General features: G+C 39.4%; 2 protein-coding genes across 7 annotated transcripts in view; one reads left to right on the top strand and one right to left on the bottom strand.

Moving 5' to 3' along the window:
• The first annotated feature begins 334 nt into the window (after positions 1–334).
• Positions 335–3425, top strand: LOC129728439 (uncharacterized). The gene is made up of 3 exons (XM_055686881.1): positions 335–1376; positions 1559–2304; positions 2382–3425. Exons 1-3 carry the CDS (start codon positions 335–337, stop codon positions 3423–3425), a joined length of 2832 nt encoding a protein of 943 aa, XP_055542856.1.
• Positions 3426–5765: 2340 nt separating this feature from the next.
• The window catches only part of LOC129729539 (actin-binding protein WASF3), a 58212-nt gene continuing 38122 nt past the window's right edge, over positions 5766–25855 (bottom strand). For all 6 annotated transcript variants that reach the window (XM_055688171.1, XM_055688173.1, XM_055688172.1 and 3 more), the window contains 4 exons: positions 11663–12245; positions 10517–11599; positions 8940–9174; positions 5766–8871 (listed from right to left, as the gene is read on the bottom strand). In XM_055688171.1, the coding sequence (XP_055544146.1) occupies positions 8690–8871; positions 8940–9174; positions 10517–11599; positions 11663–12043 (1881 nt within the window). In that variant the 5' untranslated portion in view covers positions 12044–12245 and the 3' untranslated portion in view covers positions 5766–8689. The remainder of the gene's footprint in view (positions 8872–8939; positions 9175–10516; positions 11600–11662; positions 12246–25855) is intronic.

Genomic DNA, 25855 nt, shown 5'->3' with positions numbered 1-25855 from the left:
AATAAGTCTTGGTGACAATTTACCACAACTTCGAGACACTCATCTTGGATGGCTGGTAGCTGGAGTAATCAACGAGCCGTACATTTCGAATGCGGCTATTCAACACGTCAACCATGCTTCGATCGATTCCATCGAGGATATGATGCATCAATTTTGAAAGGTGGAGGAAGTACCAAACGCATCTCCATTTTCATCCGAACAGCTGTCCTGTGAAGCCCATTTCCTGTCGACATACAAGCGCGATGCAACGGGTAGGTTTGTCGTAAAACTACCGTTTAAAGAAAACCTCAACCGGTTGAATAATTGCCGTTCTTTAGCACTCAAACGATTCCTTATGTTAGAAAAACAATTGGAGCGTAATCCCGAGCTGAGGCAGCAATACAATGATTTCATAAGGGAGTATGAGGACCTCGGCCACTGCAGAGAAGTTAAGGAAGCTGAGGATCCCGGTAATATGGATACGTACTATCTGCCGCATCATGCAGTTTTACGACCGTCAAGCTCAACCACGAAGTGCCGTGTCGTATTCGATGCTAAAATGGACCCATCAAAACTATCGCTCAATGAGGTTCTTCAAGCAGGACCAGTTGTACAGAATGGAATATTCTCTATTACGCTGCGATTCCGTAAGTACGCTTATGCATTTTCAAGCGATATAGAAAAAATGTACCGGCAAGTGTTCGTTGCGCCGGAAGAACGCCGATTCCTCCGATGCTTTTGGAGGTCCGGCCCGTCACATCTATTAAGGGTTCTCGAGCTTAATACCGTTACTTACGGAACAGCTTGTGCGCCATACCAAGCAACAAGGTGTTTGGTACAACTTGTCAAGGAAGAAGGTTCCGAGTTTCCCATCGGCTCTCGAATCTTGACTGAGGACTTTTACGTTGACGATGCGCTTTCTGGCGCTAACACGTTGGAAGAAGCTCTCGAAAGCCAACGTCAATTAAAAGAACTGCTAACCAGAGGTGGTTTCCATATTCACAAATGGTGCTCCAATTCGGCAGAGTTTCTAAAGCACATTCCACCAGCCGACCGAGAAAGGAAGGTTCCTTTTCATGAGTACGGAGCAAATGAAGTAATGAAGGTGCTTGGATTGTTGCGGGATCCTGACGGCGACGTCCTCATGATAGCCAATCCGCCGAAATGTTCTTTTCCGGATGTTAAGCTAGCCACGAAACGAATGATTTATTCCGAGGTGGCAAAATTGTTCGATCCACTCGGACTATTTGCGCCAGTAATTGTCATGGCCAAACTGTTGGTGCAGCAGCTTTGGAAAATATCAGCTGGATGGGACGATCCCATCGACGAAACCATCCGCGAAAACTGGGCTACTCTGCGCGCATCCCTTCCAGACCTTGGACGCATTCACGTTCCAAGTGTGTTATGTTCCCGAATGCGATTGCATATGAGTTGCATGGTTTTTCCGATGCATCGAACGTGGCGTACGGTGCATGCGTCTACTTGAGAAGTATTTTCACCAATGGATCCGCCAACCTACGTCTTCTATGCAGCAAGTCAAAGGTTGCCCCATTAGACGATGTCTCCATTCCTCGTAAAGAGCTCTGTGCCGCTCATCTGCTTTCGAAATTGATCAGCCAGGTCGTTCCCGCGCTTCAAATGAACTTTCGAGAAGTTGTTCTCTGGTCGGACAGCACCATTGTTCTGGCATGGCTGAAGAAACCGTTAGATCAACTTCAGACGTTCGTAAGGAATCGGATTGCTTTGGTACGAAAGGATACCAATGAGTATCGATGGAGTTATGTTTGCTCGGCCAATAATCCCGCCGCTATCGTTTCTCGAGGAAAGCTGCCAGAAGATTTAAAACAAAATATTCTCTGGTGGAGCGGTCCAAGGTTCCTGTGTGAAGTAGAATATGACGTTGAAGACACCGAAGAGATTTTGGAGAATAATCTTCCCGAGCTAAAAGTCCTCGTCATATCCGTGTCAGCTCACGATTCGTTTCCATTCTTCGAAAAATTCAGTTCTTCTCGGAAAATCCAGCGCACCATGTGCTACGTTCTACGGTTTATTCGAAATTGCAAACGGCCAAAGTCTAATCGTGTGAAGCAAGTACATCTTTCCATCGAAGAACTACGTCAAGCATCCGAAGCAATCGTCAAGGCGATTCAACAAGCACATCTTGGGGACGAAATTAAGCGAGTGATTTCCAACCAAACATGCAAGCGTCTTGGTAACCTGCGTCCAGTGTATGAAAACGGTTTACTACGAGTTGGAGGGCGATTAGATCGCTCAGTACTGCCGTTTGCTGCAAAACATCAGTTAATACTTCCCGATAAAGATCCTGTAACGAAAAAACTCATTAGAACTTCGCACGATCGTGCGTTACATGTTTCCGAACAAAACCCGTTGTAACCAAACAGCTAATGGGAAATCTCCCTACCTCGAGAATTGTGCCATCACCACCGTTCGCAGTTACTGGCGTCGATTATGCCGGTCCATTCATGGTGAGGCAAGGTTCTTATCGTCCGAAGCTTGTTAAGTCCTACGTCGCAGTTTACGTATGTATGGCGACAAAGGCTGTACATTTAGAGATCGTGTCCGACTCAACGACGGATGCCTTCTTGGCGTCTTTGAAACGGTTCATTAGTCGGAGAGGAATGGTGCAGCAAATTCACTCTGACAATGCGACCAACTTTCATGGAGCATGCAATCAACTGCACGAGTTGTATCGACAGTTTCAGAATCAACAAGAGGTGAAGAAAATCCAGCAGTTTTGTGAAGTACGCGAGATACAGTGGCATTTCATCCCACCAGACGCACCAGAGTTCGGTGGTCTCTGGGAAGCGGCGGTCAAGGCGACGAAAACTCACCTGAAGCAAGTCGTAGGGAATGCAAATCTCACTTACGAAGAAATGGCAACCATTCTAGCCGAAATAGAAGCCATTTTAAATTCTCGTCCGTTGTTCAGTTTGTCCAACGATCCTGACGATCCACAGGTAATAACATCAGCTCATTACCTCATAGGTCGACCGTTGTCTGCACCAGCTGAGCCATCTTTAGAAGACACCAAGGTGAGCCGACTCGATAGATGGCAACATCTCCAGCTCATGCGTGAGCATTTTTGGCGAGCGTGGTCAAGGGACTACCTTAATTCTCTCCAACCACGTAAGAAGAATACCAGAGCAACGTCGAACGTTCGACCTGGCATGGTCGTTCTTCTCCACGATAAGACGCAACCTCCGCTCAGTTGGAAACTGGGCAGAATCACCGGAGTGTATCCTGGTGACGACGGCTTAGTGCGAGCCATTGACGTGTTTTTCAACGGAGCAACATACCGTCGTCCAATCAACAAGGTCTCGATAATTCCAATCGAGGACAATGTCTGCTCTGCCCCGGTCCTTTCTGTTGATACGAAGTTTCAACCCGGGGGGAGAATGTTCCATCCGTCACGACAGCAACAATAAGAACGCGAATACATAGACAAGGCAAATTGAGTACATACATCCCTCTCTACCTAGCAGCTCGATGGAGTGAGCACCGATTCATCGATGCTATTCCCATTCATTCTATGTACGACCATTGAAGTGTTCAGTTCGTAGTTCTCACGATCAAATTTAAATTTAAAGTTAATAAAGATAGTTTGCTAAGTGTTAATCACGTGTATTCCATCGATCGATCAACCGTATACAGTCCACTCAAACTAATCCGGCCAGGGAATCGTGAACAACTGTTTAGTGTCACGGGTTTCGCGTTTCTAACCCACGTCTTATGGTCCATTGATGTGGAACACACTGGACTGGCTGTACCTTTCTTGTGATATACCGATACGACACGAGAAGTCACCAACAGCATTTGTCTTTAAATTTTCCAGGTCGCGTTGAATATCTTCTTTTCATCGTGTTGCCAAAACCCGTTGGCATGAGGCGAGCATGTGTTGAAAAAAGGAGAAGCAGAACAAAGAAAGAATTATAACATTGCAACATACATTTAGAAAGAGAATCAAAATAATAAAAAATATAAAAGCCTAGAGGTCGTGAGAAAAAAAACAATCTATTTTTTTTCTTCATCTATTAAAAAAAACAATATTAATGAACATATATTTAATTTTATTTTTTAAATATATTTGTAAAAAAATCAGTTAAAATAGAAAAATCTAATAATCAATACTGCAATAATCACGCTGTCAAGAAAACGTCTCCGAGTTAAATATGAATAATGGAACTAATCATGATTTTTGAAGCAGTAAAAAAATCGTTCACTCCTCGTAATCATGTACAAATTTTTTCATACGGTTTTACTTTTGATTGAAGTAAAACACCTTCCGAACAACGCAAGAATCACATTCCATAGAACTGTTCCTAGTTTACCCACATGAAATTTTTAACAATCATGCATATATTTTATAAACCCGCTTTTAGAAGAGAGTGTGACCGGTGTTTGTTTACTGATTTGTTTATGAGACCATGTTTTATTTAGTTGGTTTAATTTTCCATTACGATCCTGTCTTAGAACTTCACAAAATTTCTGTCTTTTTTATTGCTTCCTGGGCAAGAGAATGTTAAACTCCTGCCTTTTACACTCTGCATCATTCGATGGCAACTTCAGGATCCATTTGATAAAGGCCGAATGAGGTTTAGGAAACTTTGCCTTTCTGCTATTCCTGGTTTTCTGTTGACGGTCGGACGGTCTTCAAATTGTTTCAAGACTTCACACTGATAGCTAACTAGCGGATGACCCAGGCTTTCGTTACGAGCGTGCAGGAATAATTAGCGATGTACTTGGCCTGGTGACACCCGTCCTGATAACGAATTTCCACTATGTTCACATCATTATTCACAAATCATCATTGAGTATTTACCAACTTAAAGACTACAAATAAATTGAAAACGAATAATTTTTTAAGTTTTTTAGATTAAATACTGTTGAGCGAATCAGTGAATTATATTTGGATTTTTCTGGGGAAATTGAGAACCATGATTTTTTTTAGTTTGATTTTTAACCCTTAAATGCGCAATGTTGTTTTAAAACAACACTACTAAAAACGTTTTAAAATATAAGTATTTTTGTATTTTTTAAGAAATATAAATCATTAGAACAGTTCTCTAGACTCTAACGAAGAAAACATAACAGCTGGAAGTACTGTATTTGAATGTTTTGTTTTTATTTTTGCTGTCAAAATCTCGGAAACGAAAAAAAACATGGCGAGATTCCCAACTGGTGCTGACTGTCTTTGAAAACAAATTTTAAAATAAGGTTAGTGGTTAGTGAAAATGTCTGAATTATCAGTAATTATACTAACAAAAGGTCAATTTTAAAGTTACTGTTAACAAAAGTAATTTTTTCGACTTTATTTTGCGATAAAGTCACAGTGTTGTTTAAAAACAACATCGTAATATTTGCACATTAAAAAGTAAATCTTCCAATTTTTTATGCATATTGGTTAGTTTTAGAGCAGTAAACCTGATAAACAAAGATTTTATGTTTTAAGAAGATTTTTTAACGTCGTGCGCATTAAAGGGTTAAAGATGAAATAGAGGGGGCGGGGAAGAACAGCCAATATATATCTGGTGGTCCGAAGTCATTTTATAGAATCATTTTCGCAGTGAATGGCAACTCGACACATGCACAAAATAAATTCATAGCCACATGTGAGCTGAACAAAAATCAAACGGCAAGAAAGAGTTATCGTTTTATCGAATTCACTGTGTTTTCAACTAAAATGATTCGTTTCAAAAGGATTAAGAAAACCTACCAATTTCCTCGAACATTTGGAAAATTTCACATTTCAATCAACCTACAATATGTTAAGTTTTTCTTTATTTTAATAAACTTTTAATATTATACTCATTGTTTACTATTCGCAAAGCTTCATATTTCAAGTTACAGTAGTCGAATAGTTTGTTGTTGTTGTTGTTGTTCTATCATACAGCAAAATAAGATCAAGTTCATTAGTAGTTTAAAAAATATAAAACAATTTTCAAGAACGACTGGAATAGTACAGAAAAAAAAAAACCGATATACACTAACCTATATAAACAAAATGTGAATCTCTCTTTACGCTTAAGACTGCGAAACGGAATCTATTTGCATAGTATTTTCAGATACATACTTACTAAACTAGAAACGAACCTAATATTTCACAAAGTGATTTGCATACATCGTTAGTGTTGTTTGACCTTCCACTAGTTACAGCTTAGTATATGACGTTTTTCCTATAAACAATTATCGCCTCAAAGGTTAATGAATATTATGCTTATGCTTTGCTTGGCTCTATACTATATTCCGACAATTTTCGTTTCCCATAATGTTTGTCACAGCATATCGCATACGCGAAAGGCTTATTCTGGATCATTCGTCATAAGCTACACATAACATGTATTTTGTGTGTCGGTTTGTGTCATTTGTCGTACCGTTCTCGCAAAACAGAGCAGACTGAAGTCTGCATCGGATGTAATTTCGAGACGGTTGAGTGAATGGGTTTCTTCTATGGTATCTTTATCTTACTGCATCCCACATCAATAGTTTCAGTTAATGTCTGTTGGTGTGGACTTGGAAGAATGTTTATGTTTTCATTACTGTTGATTAACATATTTATCGTCTAACTATGAATAGCGCCGGAGCGCTAATATACCCTCAAATGTGGTTGCCTGTGTGTGTTGGTTTCTTTCATTTGATTATAATTTTCCCTTTTGTTAGTACTGCACAACTATAGGTGTGTTAATAAGACAGTTCAAAGTTTTCACTATAAATAATTTTGGTATTAAATTGGCTATGGTGTTGCTGAGTACACTATCTGCTTGCTAATGCATCCTTGGATGCCAGTGTCCCAAACATTGTATTGTGTAGTATGAAATCTATGCTGTAGCTAAACGGTTCCAATTTCAGTTTTCGTTTCCTAGTAAGTCTTTTCGAGTGTAAAATGTTAGATAGACTTGCTCTCCGATCCCGGGATTTTCCTATCAAGCATTTGATGCATTTCAACACATATTACCTTTTGACAAGCGTTTTTTTCTATAATTCTGAGTAGGTAAAAGAAGCGAAGCGGCAAACGACTACTTATATTTTACGATGAAGGGGAAAATCGAGTATGAGATTGTGGTTGTTTTGCTTTCCTGGAGTATCAAGAGCATAACTGCACAAAGTAGAATAGATTTTGCATACATGGACATAGCAACAGACAAATAAGAAGGACAATTTTAGATGATTGTGAAGAATAGTTACCGAAAAAGTGCTTGGATATTTCAGTACATATCTTAAAGATTTCTACGACACTAATTAGCAAAGTTTTCGCTATATTTGAGCTTCTGAGTCCATTCCAAATGGCGTAAAATAGTCACTTTTGCTGGCGCAATATCGATTTTATCTGAGTCTTTGACTGATCTAATTTGCTGCTAAATTTTACCTTTATATCCTAGTATTTACTCGCTAGACTGGGCTATTGTTGCTTTCCAAAAAAAAGAGAAATCTTCGTGGTGTTTTATTTGCATTTGCATGTTCTCTAGATTTATAAAGGGGCATGTGGAATGAGAGTAGTTTGCTTCTAATGGTTTGTTTCTTTTTTCAACAGTCTCGTGATTATCGAATGTACGTTGTGGCACATGATCTGTTGCTTTTTGGAAAAGTGGGCATTTCAAAATTTTCAGTTGAATAAATCGCTAGAGGAGGTATCCGGTGTGAAAAAAATTATGAGTAACCGCTCCTATATTCATCTCAGTACCTGTATCATCTGATCACGCCTTTTTGATCAATTTATCGTCAAATTTTACCATATTTTCAACGTAAAATTTTCAGCCGCTTGAGAAAACCGAGAAGCAAATAGATTTACTTTCAAAAATTTGTAGAAATTAGACGGTAAATTGGACAAATGAGAGAAATATGATGAATATAGGTGCACCAAGCTGTTGAGATGAATAATGGAGCGATTACCCTATATCGTTCTTTTAAAAACGAGAATTTTCCTTAACTGAAAAAAATCTAAATGTTATCATAGGCGGCGCTGCAAATAAATACTGGAAAATTGTGCCACACTTTACCATTTTTCTTTTGCTTCAGGGACTCACTTTACTCTGCCGATTTGATTTCTACGAATTTTCGAAAGCCACTACAAATAAGTATAGCAATACGAATTGGTACAGGCTGCAAAAATAATTTTGCGAATATGTGCTTAAGATCTAACCGCTTAAATATTATCAACTTTCATCGTTTTTGATTATTACCCTTTTTCGCGCAATTTCGTTTAAATTAGCATGGGTAAAAATTAAAAAAAGAAACGCTACAGTTGAAACGAAAAAATAAACTCTGCCTAATTAAATCTTTCATCCCATAGTAATAAATAACTTAGTATATTTACAGTAAAATATACATCTTTTGCAATATCACTGATCTCTACTCTCTGCGTGGGCCGAAATAGGCGGTTACTTATGAATTCGTATAATCTCCTTTGACGCCTACAAAAATATTTCACGCCAAAGAAAAATAAGAAAAATAAACCCACTTCCGCATAGTTGGAATCCCTACCAGTTACCACATCCTGACAAAATGGCTCGCTCTGAGGGCAACAGTAATCTGCTGTGTTTCGCTTACTTCCTTTCGTCGATACGACACGCTGACCTTTGCCACCAGACTGTTGTAATCCAGGGCCCAGTAGGTAGTGCACTGTCATTTACTTCTTCTTGCCACCGCCCCCGGCCGCAATGGTAACGGCCGCAGCGGCAGCGTTCTCGTGATGTCATGCGGACGTTTCATTCTCCATCCACCCCTCGCTATCGTCGTCGCTCTCCGAGTCGGACGATTCGCTTAGTTCTATTGCGACGCGCCGTGCCAGAATCGAGGCCACATCATGCAGCCGCTCGATGGTACGATCATTCTCCTTGGCATCGTTCCGCTGTTCTACCTTACGCAGTTTGATTCCTGTAACAATTCAATAAGAGGAATGTTAGCGCATGGAGTTCTCAATTTAAAAAATACAAGTGATTTACCGTCTCGAATGGCTTTCATTAGATCGGACCGAGGATCTTCGTAGGCAATTTTCTCCTGCGGGGGAATCTTCTTCAGTTGGTGCATTTGGCCCATAATCAGATTGCCGTTGGGCATGGGCATAATGTCGCCGTTCGTCATCGGGGGCTTCGAGGGACTTAGCGGGCCGTCCAGTATTGGCGGAGGCGGTGGCGGCGGCGGCGGTGCTACATTCGGTGGCGATTGCTTGGGCGAAAGCTAGAAGAATAAAGTACAATGTTGTAAAATACAATTTTGTAGTGTATATTCATTTAACTGGGAAGTGCTGGTAAAGTATGTAATGATTAATCATAAAGTGAGCACGTTCAACGGCTGAAATGGTTTGTTATTTTCAATCGAAAACTAACTTATTTGGAGCTGATAGATAATTGATTGTCACAGAACTATTGTTGTTTCGAAGCGATCTCCTAACGAAAATTTTGCAAACTTTTTAAAAACGATTGGACTCAATTAGAGAAACATGTGTAGAGAATGTTTACGTTGTAAAGACTGCGTAATGTGCTCTGAGAGGACCTGGGAGTAAGAATCAAGTAATCTACTATCGTATGTCGAACACTGGTGGTTTTCTAAATTTTCATTTTAATTAAGCATAAATAAATATAGTTATAGTAACTTTGGGCAAATATTCTATTTAGTATATTCCCAATTCTCGTATTCAGTTTAATTTCTACGGCATTCCAAACTGTTTCCAATGAAATAAGTTATGTTACATACTCTCTAGAGAAACTTGTCGAGTAAATAGTTTAATTTTACAGTACTAACAAGTGAAAAGAATAATTCATATAAAAAAATCACAAAAAAAAACATTTGTTCATCTGTTGATTGAAGTGCACATTTTCATTTTTTTTTCTTGTTCAGTATTGCTTTGCTAGTCATAACTGTGTCCATACGGCTCATGGAAACTACATTGTGCCCTTCTACAATGAGAGCAAATAATTATAATAGCATTTTTATCATATTATGAGAGCTATTTATCTAAAATATCGTACTTAAGATGCTACATATTACATTATAATTACAAGAAAATTTAACTCGGTCATTTTTTGACTTTATTTTTATCTGTTCGTTGTCTTTTTCGATTATTCGGTTACTAAAGTCATTTTTTTTCAAGTGTACTAAACCTGGAATTTGTTTTCTTTCTGCTAGTGTGACTCAAAAAGGCAGTTCTATTTTCATGTGGTGTTTCCGCTCATTATCAAAAAGATTATTCGTTATCGATAGCTGGCAGAATGGTTGGGAACGAACAAAAACTGCGAGATGGTCTCAAAGGCTGCCACATCACTATCCACACTTAAAAATGCGACAATATCTTCTAAGGACCAACACGATCGACACACAAACACTCGACATTCGTTAGTGACCCACGGTAGGACAAAACAAGCACCACAAGTAACCTGCTTACCGCTTAACTAATAACATACGCAAGCGACGGCAACTCAGCCGAACTAAACTCAGCAAAAAGGAAAATGAAACCTCCGAAGAGCGTTTGCGTTATTGCGGTAATCTCTGGTATCATGAATGGGGAAAGTGCACAACTCACCTGTTCCGGAATCGGTGGCGGCGGTGGAAGATCATTCATGGACAGCTGGTTCAACTGCATGTTGAGGTTGTTCAGATTGTTAATCTGCTGATTCAACTGTGCCAACGCGATCTGGTTCTGGTCGATGATTGCCTGTGGTTGTGGAGCTCCACCGTGCATGCCCATCATTTGATGCTGCGGTTGCGTGGGCTGACCATTGGCCCCGAGCTGAGGAGAGCCCGCTCTCGAGTTGGCTCGGTTCAGAAGCTTCGCGGCTACATTGGCTCCACCATTGGGAATATTTGGCGGTGATTGAAGACCTTCCGGAATCGGTGGTGGAGGCGGCAGATTGTCTCGACCCGTAGACATACTTCGACCACGTGTAGGTGTATTGGCGTTCGATACATTAGGAGTTCCTTGGCCGCTTCCTGTCGATGGTGGCGCTGGTGGTGGCTGGGAGGGTCGCGATTTTGATCGCGAAGGAGTACCAGGGGCATATAAGCTTTCCTGCGATATTTGACTCGAGTTGGTTCCGTACATTGATTGGTTATGGAACTCGTCGTACATTGACTGCTGTTGTTGATAGCTGTTCTGCTGTGCCATTTGCTGTTGTTGCTGCTGGTAGTGTGGCGATGGAGGTGCATAACCACCATCCACAGTTTCCGGCTGGTAACTTCGTCGCAGTTCAATCGAATTTGGTCTTGCCGGTCCCGAGTTCCTGGAATCATAAATAATATTGCCACCCATGGTGCTGTTGTACAGTGCTTCCTCATTGGCTGCTGCAATCGCATTCGGTGTTCGGTAGATCACATTGTTAGGCATTAGGGTTTCACCATGACCAATCGCCCGCTGGCGTTGCTTCTCGCGTGTATTGTGCGGTGCTCTGGGTCGTTTCTTCTGTCGACCACCCTCGACTCCACCGTCAGTTCCACGCGGTTTGTGAACCTTTTTACCGCGATCGTGCATTACTCGTTCTGTGTCCTTTAGCATTTCCTGTCGCCATAGTTCGAAGAAGTAGTTAGGATCTGTGTAGAATTTGAGACCGTCTTTGCCATCGTCTCGATAACAATTTAATTTATCCAGTGGTGGCGGTTTATCGCAAGCCTAGAAATAGAAAATAAATATTTACATTCCATCTGTTTAGTTTTTTCATATAGACAAACTTACCTGATAGACCTCCAACATAGCGGTCGGCATTGTCTGTCGGGAAAAAATCTGCTGATCGAAAACGGTCGCACTTTTGAATGCCTTCTTGAGTTGGATGTCTTGAAGTGAAACTTCCTCCACCGTACTATCCAGTTGGGTTACTTTGATAGCTAACCTATCGATCCGTGCCTGAAGCGAATTGGCCCGCTCGGCTAGATTGCCTGCGTCCCGTGTCAGCTCTCCGAATAGATCCTCTCCATGTTTGGATAGCGACGACAGTTGCCGGACGATGTTGGTGAGGGTGGTATTAGTTACCGTTTCAAGTTCAGCCGGAAGTTCTTCTCTCACATACACTGACCGGGCCACGTACACCGGCTGGATGAGTCGCTTCGGCAGTGGCATTTTGCTGCCGGGTTGCTACTGCTACTATGCTCCTACTGATATTGCTGCTACTGCTGTTGGGTAAATGCTATCCACCAGTTCTGTCGCACGATGCCTAATCACAGCAGGTACGCCCCGTGGCTGGTGGGTTTTGCTCTTCCCTGCTGCCAGCCACTTGCTTAGTTTGCCTGCCGAGGAAGACACATTTTCACGACCTGTGGATCTGCAAAAGCGAAACAGAGAAAGGGAGAAGGGAAATTTAATTATTTTGCCCTGGGAAATAGAACAGTGAAATTTTCAGCTCGGGCAGTTGACATGCTCTCTGCTGGTTTAATAGAGTGGAATGTACAATTGAATTACGAACCGCATCGGGTTTGGCCTTCCTGCTTCCTTCCCACTAACCCAAAAGGTGCTGACAATTAGACAATTGAGAGTGTATTAAGTAGACTGCAAAAAACATTTTGCATACTTATTTTCGAAATGAAAATTAGGACTTTCATCGTGAGTTTAATCTAGTTTTCCACTAAACAGCTTCATTCGAGATTCGGTTACACACACGCTCTAGTAGAGATCTCCGGTACATGTGTGAGGAAGTAGGTGATTATGTTAATTGAAAATTTCCCTCCGGCTAAATCGCTGCGCTCTGAACAAGTTGTGACTGCTGTGAGTTTTATTAGAGCTATCAAACGAGGAACTACTTCGCATATGAATGTCGATGATTTAGTTGCTGGCTGTATCCTGTATATTTGCTTCTAATGTTGCTAATGACGACAGCCGCTTTAATCGATACCAGATAGCATCACACATATGTGGTTCCGAGAAATTTTTTCAGCCAGTTCGTGTTGACCGAGCAGAAGCGATATAACACTATGATACAATCGTTTGCAAAAATTTGGTGTTTAATCAACAGCTGCCTAAAAAAAGCCAGACGGTTCCGAGAAAACTGGATTGGATTATTTATTAGTTGCGGGATGTAATGCAAATATGTTCGCACCAACTTTTGATTTATTTTTTGCCTTTTTTCGAGAATTTTTGAATTGAGAGGTTCAATTATTATTACATTACTATAATCGTATAGTCACAATCATTTAATGCACCTATGCAGAAAATGAGGAATGAGAGTTAGGATGACTTTTTTTTTTATTCTCGCTTATTTTCCGTCGGTCTAGTTCCGCCACTGTTGTGGCCAATCACCGACGCCCAGGGAGGCGACTCCACACCCAGGACCCTAACTCACGACCCGTTTATTAACGGACCGGCGCCAACGGCTTTACTTCCTCATGCGATGGAAGGCGTGATCCCAGAGATTTTTCGCCTCAGAAAATCTCCCGGTGTCGGCTAGGATTGAACCTAGACCAGTTGGGTTGGTTGTGAGTGGATCACGCCACCTCACAACAACCATCGACACCTATGTCGGCGGTGGGATTCGAACCCAGGCGTCGAGCGTGGTTGGCGGAGACGTTACCAACCACACTAGGCCCCCGCTCTAGTTAGGATGACTTGATTCCATAACAATAATTAACTGGCTGCAACAGGCGATAACTCACGGCTGCAATCTAGAGTCACTTACTAAATTTTAGATTTATTTATTTTTTAGTTCCGCAAGTCAAGCATAATAATTCAAACTTTATAAATGACTATGCGGAAATCCTTTTATTAAGATTTTTCTGCAAGTATTTTGCTTGACTCCGGACAGTTTTTGTGAAACTGCTAAGATGGGTAATCAATCTTAAAATCGAAACTGCTTTCATTTACCCTCTCTTTACCATGGTTACTCTAGAGCACCATAGTTTTGGACGCAAAAAACCTTTAGAAATATTTACCAATCTCTCTCAAAATACATTAATATGTACTTGAACAATCAGTATATTGTTCAAGAATATATTTATGCATTTTGAGTAGCATTGGTAAATATTTCGAAAGACTTTTTGCATCCAAACCTGTGGTGCTCTAGAGTAACCATGGTAAAGAGAGGGTTAATATAATTTGAATTCGAATAAAATTATAAGCCTTAAGGCCCGAATACACACACGGCGTGACAACGCCTTCCTGACGAAAATTGTCAGTACCTTCTCGAAACCTTCTAATGTGCCTTCATGCATCTACCAACCAATGTGCCTTCTTGCATCTACCAATCAATCACGCCGTCTCGAACTCTGCCGTGTGCTAACCTTCTTGTCGTCATGCCACCCAATTTATGTTTATTTATGTTTGTTGGAAGAAAAAATAAAGCAACACACTCCTAGAATCTGGAAAATGATACAACACGGCGCTGCCAGCGCCTTCGCCCAAAGAAGGCGACACAAGACCGCGTGGAAGGCACGATGTGTTTACACGGAAGGCAGTCAAGTACGCAGCCGAAGGCGGCGAACGACTACCTTTTTCACTAGAAGGCAAAGCTAGAAGGTTCTGGTTAAAAGGCGTCCCAACGAAAGGCGCGATTACGCCTCCTAATTTGTATGGAGAAGGCGTCATTACGCCGCGTGTGTATTTGAGCCTTTAAGGCCCGAATACACACACGGTGTGACGACGCCTTCCTAACGAAAATTGTCAGTACCTTCTTAAAACCTTCTAATGTGCTTTCTAGCATCTACCACCTTCCACTCGTCTACACGGAAGACGCAATCACGCCGTCTCGAACCTCGCCGTGTGCTAACCTTCTTGTCGTTATGCCACCCAATTGATGTTTGTTTATGTTTGTTGAAAGAAAGGTTCTGGCTGAAAGGCGTCCCAACGGAAGGCGCGATTACGCATTTTAATTTGTATGGAGAAGGCATCATTACGCCGTGTGTGTATTCGGGCCTTTAGTGTGAACAGCAGCTTAGTAGGCACTACGGTAGATTTTAGATTCAAATGTAACAAGTGTGCTCAAAACTACGCTTCTGAACATTTTTCTGGAAAAAAATTTTAGCACTTCAAATTATACCTAATAAAATTTTATGTTTCAAAGTTTCCAACGAATTCTTTAGGATTTCATACTATAAGCAGATGTTTTTCAGAGCAGTTCAGGGTCCCAAGCATGAATCACAATTTTTTAAATTACCGAAAAAGTTTATTTTTTAACATTTCGGCATCCAATCGGTTGAAGTGGGTACCGTACATTGAGCCATATTAGGTTAAATACCAAGAGGATGGGAAATTTCATGGGGAACAACTGTGCTGCAGACAAAATAGTGCTAATTTAATCCCAATGATGTTATTCGTTAATTACGCCGATAAAAAAATGCATTTTTTCTATTTTAATACTTATCAAATCAATTTTAATCATAAATTATTAATTAAGGTAATCAATAACTAACTTTTTCGATGAATTGTTTTACTTTTTACGTTTTTTTCTGCAACTGTCAGTAGTGCATTTTCCTTTTCTTCATCAGACTTTGGACCAAAGCCCTTGCAGTCACCTGCTACTCCGAGTTCCAACTAACAGGATCTTCGTTCAGAAAACCGCACTTTAGCCGCAAATATTTAAAAAAAAAAATCCATTGATTTTTCTGTAACGTAATCGGCCAGACCTTTTTAGGCCGAATACTTTTTAGTTCTGTTTAGAAAACTTTTACTACTTCGGTTTACAAGTTTTCCACCATCTATCGATTTGTTCGATCATCTTATCGATCTGTACATAATGAGAGACTTACATTGATAAATACCAATGGTTCATTTCGAACTTTCTGGACCTGTTTTGGTCAAGCTCTTTATTGTAAATGTTTAGCAAGGACTGTTAAAAAGCGAAATAATATGGATATTCTCTAACCAAGGTTAAGAAAATTCAAGAGTTTTTTCAAATTTTGCGGTTAGAGTACGGTTTTTTTGAAAAAAGATCCTGCGGAATTCACGTAGGGATAAAAACAAAGCGAAGAAATGTAGTTCTTTGAAGGTGATAAACGATTTACCGGAACGAGCACTCGGGACAGCAGGATAATACAATGGTTTTGGATGAAGAAAAGAAAAGTACACTACTAATGGTTGCAAAAAACCGTAAAAAGCAAAATAACACTAGTAAACACACTAGAGCTCAAACTGGAAAAAAATTATAGATTATAGATTTTACCCATTCCTGTGAATTAAGGAGCCTCTAGCGGAGATAACTTTTTCAGAGACCTAAATAAGTTTTCCCGTAAGCAAACGTAGTAGCGACGAACTCGGTGAGTAATTACTCTGCGGTCTTTTGACGTGCTTCTGCATATACTACGGGAACCAAAATTCACAGAAATGGTTAAAAGGCTATAACCTTTTTTTCAGTTTGAGTTTAAGGGCAACTTTTTTCCGTTAATCGGACCTTCCAGTTGGTCTAGACCACTGCACTGTTAGCTTCAGTAGAATCGTAGCGCTAGCCCGTAAGTGTCCTGTACACACAGAAGGTCAAGTTCCGAATCGGAATGTAGCACTAAGGCTTTGCTTTGCCCACTTAAATTTAAATTCAGGTATACGGTTTTTTTTTGGATGAATTTATATACACTTCGATGATCTTTTGAAAAACCGGCGGGTAAGCACTTCCAAGTTATGGTTGGGATTATTATTCAAATATTTAAAGTTAATTCAAGTCATAACTTTTATGTTTTTTAGCCTTACTTTCGAGAATTTTTGTTACTATTGTTCAGTCAGTTCGGAGGAATGATGCGAGCTGGATCAAACCCTTCCACTTTTAATATCTATGTTAAAAATTGTTTTATCTTTGGTTCTCGCCGGAGAAGTAATTGTGCAATATTAATTATATTCTGGTTATTTTTCATTCTGGAAAGCTATACCGTTGCTAATAAAAAATATTCCGAATTCGAAAAGTCAAATTTGTTATGTTTAGTGGATTGTCAACTAGAATCAAAACGTGAGACTAAAGCAGGTATTGGACGAAGCAAATATTTGCTATTTTTTAATACAGATTTTATTTTGTGCAAAAAAAAAATCGTACCAAAAATAGCAAATATTTGCGTCGTCTAATACCTGCTTAAGGAATACTGTGAACATTTTGCCTTCGGAGTTAGTTTGGGTCCAGAAAACGACCAAGAACCAAGAGGATTTTGTTAAGGAGAATCATTTACCTCCAACGTAATTTGTGACAGTACGACGTTTTCCAGGTCAGCTAGTTATTTATAAATACTGAATTGGTTCTATTTCATCGGAAGATCACAGAACTTTCTGTTGTACAAAGGAATTCATGCTGCCCTGAAGTGTATGAGCATACGTTCTTAGCATTATCTGAAAAATGGGGTGAATGTGATGGTATAAGAAAACTACATTGTACCGCTAGGTTGATAAATTCTGGTTTATTTTATTCCTGCTTTTATGTCACACAGTAGAATTATATTGAGCAGCACTTTTTCTACACGTCGCCGTGCTTTATGATCACTTGATTTGACGCGTTAAGAATGTCAGCCGTCAGATACTAGCTTTTCCAATTTACGTTCGATTGTCAAAAACGGTTTAAATTAGGATAGTGAATTGCTTTACACTAAAAGTACACTTGATCATTTATTGCGGTTACAACAGATTATGAAAATTCCAATTACTGAAGTAGCACGAGAATAGTACCAGCTCTCCTCTTTTGACTAATGAAGCAACAAAACTTGAAATGGGATCGGATTTTCAACCGATAAAAATGATCCCACGCGCACCCCAGAAAACCGACACTCGTCGGATAAAATTGTCATAGCCTTTTATAGGGTTAGTTGTATCTGAAAAGTCGCTTATTTTAATAGTTTCTTTATGTCAGGTGTGAATTGGTGAACTTAATTTCGTCCATGGTTATGAATCGACGGCAAAATTTGGAAACCCTAATTTTCATCTGTTGAGAGTGATCCTGATCGTTCTAAGGTTGATAATTCAGAAAAAAAGTTGTTTCAAACAACCAGGGTCATCTATAAGTCAGGCAAATACTTCTGGAAGTATTCTCGTACTGCAATAGGACTTCGGGGTCTAAGTAGATTCAACTTGGTATATATTACTTTAAATAAGAAAACATTATTAGTTTTTGAAAATGCTTAAAGTATCGTTGAGTCTGCAGAACACCGTGATACGAAATACAGGTCCCACACAAAAAAAAACATTCTTTGACCCCCCCCCCCTTTATGTAACAAAACGCAACGCATACACCTACCACCAACCCCCCCCCCCCTCAAATCGGTGAAATTCGGATTGCTGTGAAACTTATGTTTATGAGTTTATTTCTTTACTAAAAAGTTATTTTGTTGTTATTGTTGCTTTAGAATTGCTTGAGATAAAATAAATGGTAAGATTTGTTAAGTTGAAAAGTACAATGTTCGTTAGTCCTATTTTACCGTGCATGTTTGTTTGAAGCGCATTTTCATTCATTTTTTAGTTCCTCTTAGTCCTTCGAAAACCGTGACAAAACGTGAATAAGAATGCTTGCTACAATAACAAAATGTAGAGAAGATTTGGATAGTGGATAGCGAGGAGCTAGATATGGATAATCTTTCAGAAATCGGCACTGATGCTGCGTTTACTGTCTCGGTTTTCTCTGTCGTCGATATGCGACGCCATCAGCAGAATCCTTGGTCTAGAGATTAAAATTTTTTTCCATGTATCTTTTATAACATTTTTTTTCTTTCAGTTAAATTGTGATGTAATTGAGGGGGGGGGATCAAGGACGTTGTGACAGTTTGTGACAAGGGAAGGGGGAAGTCATTCTGAAAAAGATAGTCGATCTGTACGTTTACCTCTGCTCTGCAATGCTTGATAAAAATGCTCGTTTTTTGAGTAAAATTATGGCCTCCCCGGAGAGGTTTTGTTTCGTAACGTAACCTCGTATTATTACGTACCGTAACGCTCGAGGGTATCGTTTGATATTATTGGGTTTGTGGGAATTGAACATCCTCGCTTTTTGGCTATACGTACATCATTTCGATCCTGATAATACTCATATTGGGTGGAATCCAGTCATTTTGAGCTGTTTTCCAGAAACAGCAAGCTGTCATCTTGGATTTTAAAATAGCATGTGGAGTCAATTTCTTGCCTCTGAGCATCAATCTGATTCCGGAAACAACTTTATTGGGAGCTATTCAGTCGTCTTCGGTTGTTTTCCAGAAACCGAAAGTCGCCATTTTAGAATTCGAAATGGCATCTTAGGTCGACTTTTGGCTTCTGTGAATCAATACGATTCTGGAAATACCGGAGATTGGATGGTATTTCGTCTATTTTGGCTGCCGGGAGTCGCCAAATATTTCATTTTTATGAGAGCCTTCCCCTTTCCCATTATAGAAACATTACTAGCTAAAACCCTCCACATACCAAATTTGGGTTTGTTTGCTTGATTAGTTCCCGAATCATACAAAAATTTGTGTTTTAAAGGGTATCGAACCACCATGAAAATGTTTCTTGCTCCCAAAAACCTTTACATGTCAAATTTGGTTCCATTTACTTGATAAGTTCTTGAGTTGTGCTGAAATTCGTGTTTCATTTGTATGAGAACCTCCTTCTAGAAGAGGGAAGGATGTCGAACAGCCATGGACATATTTTTTGCCTCTAAACACTTCCACATGCAAAATTTGGTTCTATTTCCCTGATGAGTTCTGAATTTATGCAGAAATTCGTGTTTCTTTTGCATAGAAGCCTCCCCTTTTGAAAAAGGAGGGGGGAAGGGGTGTCGAACCACCATAAAAACATTCCTTGATCCCAAAAAACTCTACATGTCAAATTTGGTTCCATTTGTTTGATTAGTTCTCGACCTAAGCAAAAATTGTGTTTTATTTGTATAGAAACCCTCCCTTACAGAGAAGGGAGGTGCTTGATTAGTTCGCGAGTTATACATATATCTGTGTTCCGTTTGTATGGGAGCTCTCGCTTCCAGAATATGGAGGGGTGTTAATCTATTACAGAAATATTTATTGCTCCTAGAAACCTGCACATGCACAAGGGAGGGGCTCAAACTATTACAGGAACCTTTCCCGGACCTAAAAACCACGAATTTTCACGTCGATCGGTTCAGTAGTTTCCAAGACTATATGAATCAGACAGACAGACAGGACTGCATTGTTATATTTTCGATTTGTAATTGTGTGATTATTTATCTTTTGAAATATATATATTCAGTGTTATCAGTATGACTTTTTCCAACGGTTGTGGTCGTATGGTCTACAATCTTCGGAAGCTGTTTGTTTGAACCGTTCATTTTGATGATGATATTTCGTCCAACTTTACTTTAGACCGATGAAAGATGAGCTCTAATCGGCGTCCAATTGTAGTCCTGATTCTACATCGGGCATTTTTAGAATTAGTAAAAAATTGTACATTTCTGAAATTTTTGACGATTGTCGATCATAAAATCACTACCGTGTACGGGAGGAGAGCCAGCAGCTCGACACCGCTAACCGCGAAAGTATTCATTTATACTGACTCCATTTTGCAGCAATTAAAAATTACTGTACTGTAATTATGCTGAAATGAATAATTACTTCAGGAAGCGAGCAAACTGTTCTACAAATCTCTTCATACATACGGGCTCGCGGTATTAATTACATTACGTAAATATAGCTCTCCGATCCCAACCACACTTGCTTACCCTTCCGTTCCTTTAGCCAGCGATTGACTAGGGCAACCGATCAAGCCAGGAGCTCCTCAATCCAAGTTTTGATGATGGTCAGTTTACCCCCCATCCCATACACCGGTCGGTATCCAGTTGACTGAACAGCGCCGTTCGTTCCGCTTTGATTGCATGTGCATCGTTCTGCATCGGGAAATTACCTACTGCCGTTCAACAAGGTATTGCCGCTATTTTTGGTTCGTGTGGAAAGACGCAGTATTGCCAAATAAACTCTTATTGATAACAAAAATTATCAGAAAATGTGATGAAATAGAAACTGTCGATTTTCGTTACTATGTTTCTACCTATTGTTCAATCTGCTTTTATTTTATTAACCAACTGTTAGAAAGTATTTCAGCTATACCTGTTGAGTGGATTGAATCGAATGGGGTTTACGTCGGTGTGTCCACACAAGCGTTTGTGACCTTGGTTTTCCCCTCCGTCGAGTGTAGCAGCTCCTGTGTCTGCTCGGGCGGCGAAAGCATGCAAACCTTGCGGAAGCCCTGGTCTGCCCCTAATAGGTTTTCCGAAAGTGTTTTGGCGAAAGCATATCCGATTTGTCGGGAGCACACCTGTTGGATATCTGTCGGCTTGCTGGTTCCGTAAGCAGCAGTCGTTCAACTTACAGATTAGTACTTCTCGGTACGGGCGTTACAGCTTCTTTTTTTCCACGCTGACGCTTTCTCCGAACGTTTTAGTTCGTTTGCGGGTCCAAGTGATTATTGCCTAGCAGCGGAGGCCCGAGAGATCGTTTCTCTCCTCCGCCGTTTAGTCGTTGGGGGGCGCTGTTCATTATGTTCAATTTTTTTCGCATTTTTTTCCTCCTCAAGATAAGGTTTGATGAAGAAGCCTTCACATTACTTGCTACCGCTGAGATTTGTTTTTCATTGTTGTTGTTGTTGTTGCACCGTTGAGATCTTCATCTCAGCACCACCCGCTCGAGTGCACTTTCATAATTCCACTCGTTTCGAAACGGGAAAAAAGCTGGATACCGTATTAAGATGACGCAGTGCCGCCGTGGTGAAGTAATTTTTTGCTTCATTTTTACGCGAATAAGAGATGATTGAACAAGAAGTTCTTGCCATATGGTAATACAAAACCGCTGCCGCTATGACAAAGCCAACAATGACGGCGGTGCTAGCAGTTAGGAGAATGTTACAAAAAGATGGTGCACATATGAATGCACAGGGTGATACGTATCTAAAACATTGTTACATGGAATACTCACAATTTTTATGCATAATAAAAGAGCGTTTCCAGCCTTAATGACCTGAAAGTACGCGAAATTTTACTCGAACTTTTTTGATTCGTATAACATTTTGAAAATGTGGTTTGGTTTCAAAACAGCGTATGTATTTTAACATACACTTTATTCAAAGCATTGTAACTCACATTTTCGGACAGGAAAACTTTTTAAGAACGAATGCGGAAGCAATATTGCCTATAAAAGTTATGATTTGTTTTAACAAACGATGTTTCATTGATTTTTTCCTTCAATTTTTAGATGCGGAAGCTTAAACCTCATATTTAAATTTTCTCAAAGGTACAAAGATTTTTCCAAGAATAAGTGTATTCAGATGATGTTTGACAATTGCAGTGGTCATTCAAACCATAAAGCATTGGTTTTCGAGATATTTAGAATTCGTATGGTATGAAATTGTAACAAGGTGAAAGGAACTTGAGTTTGATATCGATGAGTATCATCATTACATCATCGGAATACGTGTCTCTTGCAACTGAAGAAGTTCAGCAATTTCTTTTTAGGTTAAGTTTTTTTTTAGTTTTAAGCCAAATACGTGCACAAAGTTTAATCTAAGTCGGAACCAGTCGAAATTGGTTGATCGGTCATTTGGCGTACATTTACTCCACTGTCTAGGTACATATGGATGTGTGAACTGATTTCATGCACGTTTTTGTGTTCAATATAGGCACACAAATTTGGTCCGACACCTCTTGGGGAAGCGCTTAGCAAACTATTTATTCAGTAAATATTTGAAAAGATGACGCGTTTGTCATTTCAATTATGTTTATTTTCCACTACAGCGCGCGCGGGAAACACCCTTTGCCTGAAGAAGAACGTTTGCAAGTAAGTGGAATTTCAGTACACAGTTTCATCATTAACCTTACACGGCGCACTCATAATCGGGATGCATTACGTCGAGCTTATGAGTTCGTTGCCTAGTTGGAGCCCGAAAATAGTTCAATCGTGCCTGGGAGAAAAGTTATATCCTAATGCATTAGTAATGACTCGCAAAATAATCTTCTATCAAGTGAGTAAGCGAACAAAAGTATTTATAGTTAGTGAAATAAGATACTGTTCAAATTCAGTTTTGCTCTGTGCACATACATTTTCCGCCTTGCATTTGAAATGAATAAATTACTGTGTCCGCTGTAAGTGGCGTGCCCCAGCCTAGCAAAGTTATGTTTGGCGATCAGCTTACGTGTTGTTTGTTATTTCATCGGATAAATGAAAACGCAAAGAAATGATCCACAGTAACAGTCAGTTATTACTTGTATTCTGCAGAAGCTGGGGATGTTATTCGAAAACATTGGTAGACAACCTGGATTCGATAGCGGCTAATGGTGTTTACGCATCTGTTTCGCCAATTATCATCTTAGTATTGTCAGAAGACTAAGCTCAGATGACCCAATTTAGGTGACTTCTTACGTTGTAAGATCACACTGCCTGGACACGCATATATGTCGGATTAACTATCCAAATAAAAAAAAAACTATAAGAAAAACCACTTGTAACGTGAATTTTTTGACATTTGATCGGAGTTTGGAGTATTTCTTATACATAGGTAGTTTTCGAACAATTATGCTCAAGTCTTATGAGTCAACGTTACACAACGACAGACATTCTCCGTAGATTGTGTTTGTGTTAATTAACTCTCATTGTGATTGGTTCACCAGATATCTTCGCCAGTAAGCCTCGAGTGCATAAGTCATCATTTCGTTGAAAAAAAGAATATTGATTCAATTTACGTTGTTATTTTTAGGTAAATTGGTACCTAAATAAAAATTTCAACAAATTGCTCTTGAATGGATAAATGTCACAAGTTTGAAGACGCGTATCAATTTAACAACAAAATCATGTTCAGACGATCAAAGATAGAAATGTTTCTGAAGTTACAATAACCTTGCAGTGGCGTTTGCTCTAGTCTTTTTCTACCTGATGTCACAGTAATTCGGTTACGCTTGGCAGAGCTATCTGGGAACTGCTCGGTAATGATTAGTTTTCCTTTCTAAACTGTTTTTCTCTCTTCGTTACGGCGAAGAAGAAAGTATGCTTGCCAACCAGTCCGAAACATTCTTGCTTGCTTCGGGCGGTAAGTGGATTCCGGTTTTTTCAATATTTATCTGCATCAATGGGTTATCAACATCGTAGTGATACTTTTGCAAACGTCATTTTTTTTCTCCTGATTTTTACTAAAAAAGGTCACCGTTTTAAATTTTTGCGTCTTAAAGCTTAGAATTCTGGTTATTGCGAGTACAATATAAAGTGTAACGTTGTTTATTTTATTTTGTCTTTATGCAACAAGTCGAAGATAATAAATAATCTTACTGTAAAAATGTTTTGGAATTGAAAAATACACAGCAACAAAACTTTATGTAGAATCGCGTGTAAAGAATTGCCTCCATCGCTTATGATTGAAAATTTCATAATATTTCACGTAAAATTGATTGATATTGCACATAAATTTCAAACAAAATCGTATATTACACCAGAAGTAACTGAAATTTAAATGATGTTGCACATAAATTTCATACAAAACCGTGGTTTACGTCAAGAGCAACTGAAATTTAAATAAGAAAATAGTTTAGGTGACGTGTAATATTCAGAATTTTTTACTGTGTAGGTATAAAAATTTGGAAAACTTGTAAAACAAATTTTATCATATTTAAATCGGATTTTTTATGCTCCTGCCCGAGTACCTACGCGTTTTCAACGCAGATTCCGGAATTTACGCGTTTTTTACGCGATTTCCGCAATTTACGTGGCACGTATCCCCCGCGTAGAAAGCGACTTTAGTGTATACACAAAAAAAAAACACACAGAAATAGATAGAGAAACAGATAGATATGGTTTTTGGATGCTCATTCGATTTGTTTGTTTTGTCGGATAGGGAGCCACTTGACTTGACAGTTGAATGAGGAATTTATTTACATATCAAAACTTATGGCACGCAAGCGTGTGTTCGAGAAGATCAATTAAAAAAAAAACAGGGATTTGAACCCTCAACATTTTGAATTGTAGACGATGTGAAAAATAATTTTTGTTATTGCAATACTTTTCGAACATAACATTACATAACTTGTAGCTACCGAAAACTGATTAATCTAGTAATCCTCAGGTTGCGACATGTTTATCTTCGTCAGTCTTGTAATTCAATGCCAACTTTTGTTATATTACGAGAAGAAATAAAAATAGCGATTTGGGGGTTTGAGTGAACCGATAACAGATTTGAGGTTCAGTAGATTCTTTCTACTTACAAATTATTTTTACTTTATCTCAATGAACGTGCAACATATGTGTCATGAGATGGGTTTTCACCCCTGCTTATTCGAAGTGTACAGTTAAGTATTGCGAGTTTTAGTGGCGTTATCAGAGGATGAATCACGAACATCTTTTTGAGGCGTTGTAATGTTCTTCTAGGGTGAAAAAAAAAACAACTAAAAATATGTAAAAACTATCGAGAATTCGCTGAGCCTTACAAAGAAAATGATAATCGCTCACTTGTGTGTCAGTAATAGAAAACAGCGAAAGAAGCTTTGTAATCTCAAAAAGGGAATGTTCTGCCAACCCGTCAAAAGTGCTTTTTGATAAATGAGCCGTTGAGAGCAAAAGTGGTACAGATGCCATTAAGTTAACTTTTCAGAAGACGCAATAAACAAAATAGAGTGTTTCCATTAGTAAATAATTTCCAACATTGTTCCCAACATAACTGCACTAAATCATTGCTGGAAAAATTTCAAAACACGTTGCATGGTTTAGAGACTTGTGTTCCACATGTACCACTTTTGTTCTATGGGAAAATAATCACAAACATAAAACGTCAGTTTTTGTACCCAGTAGGTTTTCAGTTTAATCATTTGACAGGTAAGAGGTCTTCCATAATGATCCAATTAAACGCGTCTTCGGCCCGGTTGAGTTTTGCTCAACTGCGGATTTTCGGAGTGTAGTGATTTTGTGAGATATATCAAGATATTTATTCATGTCTCAAGATGACAATTTAGCTGGAGACTGCTCAGTCGTTGGTTCTGTCTTGCAAACCGAAGTAGGTTTCATTTGTTCG

Source organism: Wyeomyia smithii, chromosome 3, assembly GCF_029784165.1.
Source record: "Wyeomyia smithii strain HCP4-BCI-WySm-NY-G18 chromosome 3, ASM2978416v1, whole genome shotgun sequence".
Taxonomy (NCBI): Eukaryota; Metazoa; Arthropoda; class Insecta; order Diptera; family Culicidae; genus Wyeomyia; species Wyeomyia smithii.
Note: the sequence above shows the minus strand (reverse complement) of the source record. Positions and strands in the feature narration are given on the sequence as shown.

Bases quoted from the DNA above. Each gene is read 5' to 3' on its own strand.
- LOC129728439 (XM_055686881.1), top strand. From the start codon at position 335: ATGTTAGAAAAACAATTGGAGCGTAATCCCGAGCTGAGGCAGCAATAC. The intron at 1,377-1,558 runs GTGTGTTATGTT...TTCCTCGTAAAG, and splicing joins TGGACGCATTCACGTTCCAA to AGCTCTGTGCCGCTCATCTG. The intron at 2,305-2,381 runs GTAACGAAAAAA...GTAACCAAACAG, and splicing joins TACTTCCCGATAAAGATCCT to CTAATGGGAAATCTCCCTAC.